The 8,442-nt window shown below is 44.9% G+C and overlaps 1 protein-coding gene across 1 annotated transcript; it reads left to right on the top strand.

Moving 5' to 3' along the window:
* Nucleotides 1-2,634: 2,634 nt before the first annotated feature.
* LOC308264482 (speedy protein E4A-like) lies at nt 2,635-7,956 on the top strand (the record flags this gene model as incomplete). Its single annotated transcript, XM_080697809.1, has 6 exons — nt 2,635-2,743; nt 3,373-3,960; nt 4,596-4,654; nt 5,234-5,319; nt 7,536-7,704; nt 7,873-7,956. 6 exons carry the CDS (start codon nt 2,635-2,637, stop codon nt 7,954-7,956), a joined length of 1,095 nt encoding a protein of 364 aa, XP_080553935.1.
* Between the last annotated feature and the right edge of the window lie 486 nt (nt 7,957-8,442).

The raw sequence follows: 8,442 nt of genomic DNA, 5'->3' as shown, positions 1-8,442 counted from the left end.
TTTGTGCGCTGTTTGAGGCTGGATCACCTATAATAGGTCCAGGGAAAATATAAAGAAGAGAAGGTGGTGCCTGAGTTCCATCCCAGTCGCTCAGGAAGCTGAGGCACTAGGTTCTCAACTTTGAGCTCTGCCTGGCCTACTTGGCAGCATCTTCTCAAAACAAACACCTTAAAAGGGCTGGGGATTCAGGTCAGAGGGACAGAGCTCCTGGTTTGGATTTGTTGTAGTGTGTGCACACATACACACAAGCAGAAAGACCATGAGTGGTGGGAGAGAAGTTGAGCTCAGGGGAGTCTGCAGTGGCAGGTGGCCGTGGATTGCCTGCTAGGTGATACTGCTACCATCATTTCATACTAGGGGTTCTTTTGTGTGTGGTACTGGGGATTGAACCAGGGGGCATTCGACCTCCAAGTTACACCCTCAGACCTACTTTATTTTATATTAAAATAGGGATCCAATATGGTTATAAGGGTCTCACTACTTGTAGATCCTGTCTCCTAACCTGCAGTTCTCATGTCTCAGCCTCCCAGGTACTGGTATTACAAGCACCACCATGCCCCAGCTATCTTACTTTTCTCAAAATAATGTTGAATCTCTTTTTTTTTATCCTAACCTTTTTTTGTGATACTATGCATTGATCCTAGGAATATATTATCTAAGAAATACACCCACAGCTCAAGTTTATTTCTTATTTTGAAACAGGATCACACTAAGTTACTGAGATTGACCTTAAACATGCACTCCTCCTCACTCAGTCCACCAAGTGGTGGGATTATAAGAGTGTTCCATCATGCCTGACTTTATCCTCATTCTTAACAGTCACAGATCCCTACTACAGTCCCATCTGTGATAGCCATGGTTTTTGAGCATCACACTTATCCTCCAAAGTTCTACTGCCTCATCTTTTCTCCTTTATACATTCTGGATGTGCAGTTCTGTGCTGTTGTTTCAATTTTCTCACTGGATCCACTCTGAGTCATTGACACATCTTTCAGCATCCATCAACACTTCATTATTTCTTGAAGCTCATCTATAAGCCAAAATGTGTATATGCATCCATCCAATGATGGACATCTGTGCTCTTTCCACCCTGGGCAATGGTCAACAAAGTTACTAGGAACATTTGTGTCCAGGCCTTGTTTGGGTGTCTGCTCCCAGAATGTCCAGAAATATAAACCCAGGGGAGTTGCAGGATCATATGGTGATTCTGTGTTCATCTGCTCGAGAAGCACCACACTGATTTCCACAGCAGCTTCACCATGTTACATCACCACCACAAAGGTTCAAGGAGTTTCATATTCTCCAGCCCTTGGCAACACTTGTGGTTTCCCATGTTTTTATCATCGCCATCACCACTGGTGTGAAGGGGATTCTCATCTTTGGTTTATATCTGTATATATGATCCTGGGTTTGAAGACAGGGTGTTTAACCTCTGAGATATACTGCTGGATTTTTTTTTAAATTAGAGTCTCCTTACATTGATGAGTATCTCACGAAGTGACTGAGGCTGATCTCAATCCTGCTGATCCTCCTGTCTCAGCCTCCCAAGTACTGGGATTACAGGCACAGGCCACCATGCTTGGTACATTGTGGTTTGATTTTTTATAACTGCATCAATTTTTTATGCTGTGTGCAAAAAAATTTGCGCACTCTGATATTTTAGATCAGTTCATTGCTGTTCTTATATTTTATTAAATTATAGGATTGTCTAATATATCTTAGTTTCTTTAACAAATTATAGATATTTTATTAATAGATTAGGATTATATCTTGTATCATAATTATGTGAAGCTCTGTTGGTGATATTTATGGTCATATTTATATATTGATAGCAGCTATTTCTATTTGAGTGGAACTGTGTATTGAATCCATACATATATATAAATGCTATACCATCAGCACTTGTTAAATTGTATTCTGAATTTCTGAATCAGGGTCATGCTAAGTGACATCATGGAGGCTGAAAACCAGTGATCCTTCAGGCTCAACGTCCCAAGTACTACGGTTACAGACATGTACCCCAAAACCTGAAAATGACAGTGTTTTTTTTATTTTTCAAGTGTTTTTAAAGATTTTTTTTTTTTTTTTTTTTTTTTTGTATTCGACAAATTCCAAAACTTCCTCTCCCTAAACTTCTTTACCAGTTTCCTCCCTCTGCTGCCAGGCTGATCACGGAAATGGCAAAACACAGGGACATGAAATAAAAAGTCTATTGCAAGATGAAAGTGGAGAGAACATGGCATCCATTGGAAAAAGAAAAGAGGGAGCCACACACCATGAGGAGAGTTTGGGAAGCTGGGCAAGATTGGGTCAGTGGCTGGAGATATCACCTCCCCCAGGTTCCAGTATATATACCCACATCAGTGTTACAGTTACCTGTTTTCCTTCAAATTGGTTGTCAGGCTGGAGTGACTATGACATCAGAGGGTTCCAGCCTCTCTGATTGGAAGGGCCAGACTCCATCAGTGCTCTGGGAGGCAGTGGGCAACTGCTTTTCCTCATAGCTCTTCTCCACTGCTGACTTCTCGCCAGTCTGGAGAAGACACATCGGGCTTGTGTCCAGAGTCTAGAACAAGGCGTGGAGAAGTAAGAATATTTATTTGTGAAAGTGAAGGAAGATACTGAGAAAACTTCATGGCCACTAGGCAAGCATCCTCCAAATCCGAGGTCCAGTGTCCCCAGGTTAGCTCCTCAGGGCAGTGCCTGAAGGTGGAGGTGGCTGATGAGACCACAGGGACATCAGGTGAGTAGATTGGAGGGAAAATGGTTTCCAAGGGTGACTAGTAAAGAGAGAGGGTACAGAGGAAGGAAGGAGGATATAGGAAGGCAGGCATTGGAGGACAGGACAGGATGCGGACCAAGGATGTTCAGGGACACAGAAAATCTAAATAGGAAGGTGGGGAGGTGAGATTAAAAGACAGAAAACAGAAAAAGGAGGCTCAGAAAGAGTTCCCCCCACCCATGGGGGAAAGTGTCTAAAATGAAGAAGTGTTGAAGGAGAGAAGATGAACCATTAGCAAGGAGAATCAGGGACAGAGGGATATCACAGAGGGGAAAGACAGAAGTGTGTCTTGGGGGCTGGCAATGGCTGAAGAGGTTTGGGTTTGGAGGGCCAGGGTTTCTTGGGCTTAGATGGTCAAAGGCTTAATTCCAAAGACCAGAGCTTAACTCTTGTTTCTTTTGTCAGTCTCGAAAGTGAAAAGCAGGTGCCAAATTGACTTCTCTGGCAAGAAGAGGAAGAGACAATGGTCATCAAAAACTAGGAGGATCTGAAAAAGAATATACCAGGCATTTTTTATTCCATCCCATGCAAAGGTCCTAGCTGCTCCCTCCATGATTATGAACAATAGAAAGACAGGACATGGGACATAGATTCCAAGGGGAAACTGCCAGGATGGCCAAACTCAGACCTGGGGCTAGGAAGCAGCACCTCCACGGAGTCATCTAAAGAGTCTATGGAATGGGAGTGCTACTCAAACAGCAAGGGTGAGCAGCAGGAGGAGGTTGCAGGATTGGCTGCCTCAAGGGTAAAACCGGGCTCCCCTCCTCTGTGCTGGATGGACAATACAAATATGGAGTGGTGTACAGATACTCAAGAGGAGCTCACGGACAAGCTGCCAGGGTTGGTTGACACACTCCTGGTGTTAAATCCACCTCAGTCCCCTGCAAAGGAGGAGGCCATGGAATGGACCTCACATTCCCAGGAAAAGCAGCCTGGATTGACTGCCTCAGCACCACAGGAAAAGCCCAGACCCTTCCATCATTCCCAGGCCCAGAAGAGGAAAAGGGAGTCCTTCTTGCCTGGAAAGGAGCTGGAGAAGAAAGCACCGGACCTGAACTCTGAGAAACAACTTCCCTCCTCCACCATGGACACACAGTGTGGGCCCAAGATGACAGCAAAAAGAAAGCGAGTGTCCTCAGTGCTCCCTGAGCACCACGAGGTCTTCACCAGGATGCTTGGTAGGGAGAGTCCCCAGAGAGCATACTCTAATCCTGATCCCTAGAAACACAAGACACTAACAATTATGTCACTGTCCCAAGAGAACAAATATCGTGCTAGCCCTGAGTTCTCTCTTTAGGGAGGACTCAAGATCCATCTCTCATTGGAGAGAATTAGATGATAGAGGGTCAGAAGAGACTTGAGAGAGGCACATGAGGTAACAATTTTGCTTCCATTCCTCTGACATCAAGCTATTACTGACTCCTCTGGATCTAAACATCTTCATCCCTAGAATGGTGATAGGGCCAAGTCTACACACTGAGATGGCTATCAAAGGGGAAAAGGACCCGAGTTCTATTAGCTACCACCTGGATTCTGAGCTGCTGCTTTCACAGATAATGAAGGGTCTCCAGGGTTTACCTCAAGGTCTTAATCATGGGGATGTGGGTGACACTCAAGCTCTCAGACACGGCTTCTGCTTAGAGCCTCAGCAAGCAGCCACTGCACCTCGCCTGGTACATATTCCTTCTGTCCTCTTCCTCTCTGGGTCCCAACTCTACAACTTGTCCAAGACAAGGAGGGTTTTCCTTCCTGCTCTCTGTCTCATAGCAATGCATTTCAGGATCCCAGACTCACCTGTGTGCTCTGTTTACAGAGCATCCTGTCATCAAAAGATTCCTGGCCTGGGACAAGGAGCTGAGGGTTTCAGACAAGGTGAGTTGGGTGTGTGCTGAGCAGTGCCCCTGCTCCAGCCCAGTCTGGTGGGCTGAGGGTTTCTAACCCCATGCTGCTTCTCCTCCAGGCAGCTGCAAGCTGACACTCCCAAGGTCCTGGCCCCTTTGTGACTTGCCATGTCATCCCTTCATGAGACCAATAGTTTTTTTTCTGAGGAGATAGTGGGGCCCTTTCTCTACTTGGGATCCTTGGGATCTGAGCCCTGGGCCCCACACTGCCATCCATGTCCTCTCTGCTTGGTGCCCCCTGAGCTTGTTCCAGCCTCCCTCCTCTCAGCTCTCTGGGACCCTCTGTGCTCTGTCTGACCAAGGCCCTCCTCACCTAGCCATCCTAAAAGTACTCCCCAAAAGATATTGTTGTAGTGGCCATCAGGGTGAAGCTAGGGTGCCCTTGCCCTGATTTCTCTGACTCCCTGGGGCCCTTCCCCCAAAAGCAAGTCACCCAACCGAGGTCTTTCTTTTGAGCTAAGTCCCCTGCCCAGCGTCCCTTCCCTCTCTTCCCTACTTTCTCCTCTACCAGGTATGACCTCTCTTTGTATTGTGTTCCTCTCTCCTGCAGTACCTCCTGTCCATGGTCATAGCTTATTTTAGCCGAGCTGGCCTCTTTTCCTGGCAATACCAGAGAAAACATTTCTTCCTGGCTCTGTGAGTATTGGGCCTCAACCTGTGTGTCTGGTGAGAGGGAGAAATGGGACTCCAAACATTCTCTTCTTTCTTTCCTTCCATTCTTCTTCTTGAAACCAATGTGTTTTGGTGGCTTTACATGAACTCACCGACAATCTTTCTATATCAGGGTTCAGCACCTCCCAGGCCTCCTGATAATCTGCATTGGTACTCACTTTCTAGACCAAGGCTGGAATCTGGGCAGGAATCCTGCTCTCCCTAAGATGAATCTCACTTACCAACTTGATATTCCCTGCCCTTTCTTTCACTGCTCCTTGCAAAGGTCCATCTCCCTATCATTTCTCATGTTTCCTGTCTAGGTCTGTTTACACCTAGGCAAGGAAAAAATTTCTTTATCTTTAAAATCAGAAAAGACACCAAATACTGGGCATGTTTCAGGCACCCACCGTCTCAGCTCCTCAGGAGGCTGAGGCAGGAGGACTGCTTGATCTAGGACTCAGAGACCCACCTGGGCACCAGCATGAGAGCCAGGCTCAGAGCAAAATAAAACACAGTGTGAAAATCTTGTTCTGCCTTCCTAGATCAGTCAGCAGCTCTCAACATAAATTCAATAATAATAATAATAATAATAATAATAATAATAATAATAATATATTTTGGATTAATTTTTTATATCAAACTCTTCCTTGTCTCATAAACCTATTGGACTAGAGGCCAGATTAAGGTACCCTATTTGGTGTGTGTGTGTGTGTGTGTGTGTGTGTGTGTGTGTGTGTGTCTGAGTTGGTGGTACTGAGGATTGAGAACAGGGTCTTTCTACCTCAGAGCTATACCTCAGGTCCTTTTTTTTTTTAATCTTGTATCAGTGTCTCACTAATTTCCAAACGGCCTAAGGAGCTGAGGATGGCCATGAACTTGGAATCATCTTGTCTCAGCTTCCTAAGTTCTAAGATTATACCAGTGAACCACCATTCCTAGATCCTATTTTATTTATTTATTTATTTATATGTTTAAATAGGACCTCAATAAATGGCAAAGTGCCTAAATTGCTGAGACTGGCCTGGAATGTTTTCCTTCTGTTTTAGCCTATAAACTACTGAGATAATAAGACTTGACCACTTCATCTGGTTCTCCAGGTTTTATTTTATCAAAATATTCATGCTCTTTTGGTTGATGGTGGCAAAGAGAATTAATACCAGAAGAATTCTGCCTCCAAATACAACCCAGCCCTTTTAATTTTTTATTTTAAAACAATGTTATAAGCTGGGATAGGTGGGGCACACTTGTGATCTCAGCATGTGGGAGGCTGATTCAGAAGGATTGTGGTTTGTGGACAACCTCAGCTATATGGAGAGGCCATGTGAAAATGAGTGTGACCCTGTTACAAAAAAAAAATGAAAAAAAATTTCAGAGTTTTGGTGTAACTTGGATTTAGAATGCCCCTAGGTTTTATCCTTACTACAAAAAAAAAAAAAGAAAAGAAAGAAAAAAAAAGAAAAATTAAACCAAGTCAAAAAAGTAAGTTTCCCAGGGCCTTGCTATGTTTTTGAGACTGGCTCAGAACCTGGACTTCTCTGGTTTCAGGTAATACAATACTGGGATTACAGGTGTGAGCCACCATGCCTGCCTTGATACATTCTAAAACACTCGGCCATGTCAAGTTTTTTGTTTTGTGAGTTCTTATGATCTAGAATGAGTTCTGAATATATTTGACTATAAATGACTCTTTCTTTCAAAAAAAATGTTAAGAACAGCATCTCTGTGACAGGACATACAAGCCATGGCAAGAGAGATCTAAGATGTGCTTGTTGAATTAATGCACCATAGGAACCAAGCCGTTTCTTACACTTTTGGTAGAGAGAAAGGATTAGAGAAATAAATCAGGGTCAGGTCATACCCTCAGGATGCTGTCACTGTGGTAGAGAGTGGGATGTGTGCACATGGAAGAGGGCCAGGGCGGAGATGGGGATTCATGATGTCCACCTCATGGGTGAGGGTGGCAGGAGACAGAGTCAGGCTGTCCAGGTGCATTTCATCCTTCTCAACACCCCTTGAGGTGCTGCTCAGAAGGTCTCTTTCCAGCAGAGGCCTCTGGGCCCAGGGCTGTCCATATAACCCTGGAGAGAGCTCACAGTGTCCTGTGTATTTAAATCTGACTCTTCCTGTTTGGGAAACTGAGGCCAAGTACACATTCTTCCTGGTGTGACCATGCAGAGTGATTTGATTTTTTTCTCCAGCTACATTGCCTGTGACATGGAGGAGGACAACCAGGCTCCCAAACAATCCATTTTTCCATTCCTCTATGGAGAGAGCTCTACGCAGCGTCCCTTGTTCCACAGGCTGCGCTTCCAGTTAATGAAGTCCATGCACTGGAATCTTCGAGTTTCCCCGGAGGAGAGTGAGGAGGTGGGTGGCCTTTGGGGATTTATTGCTGGAGGGATGAGCTGACAAGAGACCAGGGAGCATGGGAGTGGTCGGTGGGATCTGAGGCTGAGAAAGAACTGGAGGCTGCACAGGGACTTCCTGGTCTTCCTGGCCAAACATCTTTCTTTATGGAGCTGTTTCTCTTTGCAGATCCAAGCTTGCAATCCAGGGCTCTGGGTGTGGAATCAAGATCTCACCCTCCTTCCTGGATCTCCAGGGACCATGGAGACCTGAGGACATCAGCCCCATGGAAGGTATGAACATGATCCACGTGTGCATTAAGTCACAGGCTCCATTCTCTAAGTGTGCTCTCTGAGTCACCTGAAATCCTTGCCATAGTGCAGACCTGTGGGTCTTACTTTGACTGTAGTAAAATTTTTTGAAGTAGGGGGGCAGTAAACTCTAAGGGTCAAAACTGCATATAATGGTTCAGAACTGGGCTTAGGAATGAAGGGTTAAAGAGAAATTTGGTTTTTTAAGCTGGTGTAAACTCTAGTTAGATTTGACTTTAGATACACCTCACCTCCATGTCTAGCTAGTGACATTCCCTAATTTTTTTATTATTTTTTATTAATGCATTATATTTATATATCATAATGGGGTAAAAACTTGTGTAAGCATAAATGCACACATGACCCAGACAGCTCCCACCCAGTCCCCACCTCACGCCCTCCCCATCACTCCCCTGCTTGGTTAGTGGTTGACTTAGATATGAATAAG

The sequence above is a fragment of the Muscardinus avellanarius genome (genome assembly GCF_963383645.1).
Source record: "Muscardinus avellanarius genome assembly, chromosome: 6".
Taxonomy (NCBI): domain Eukaryota; kingdom Metazoa; phylum Chordata; class Mammalia; order Rodentia; family Gliridae; genus Muscardinus; species Muscardinus avellanarius.
Note: the sequence above shows the minus strand (reverse complement) of the source record. Positions and strands in the feature narration are given on the sequence as shown.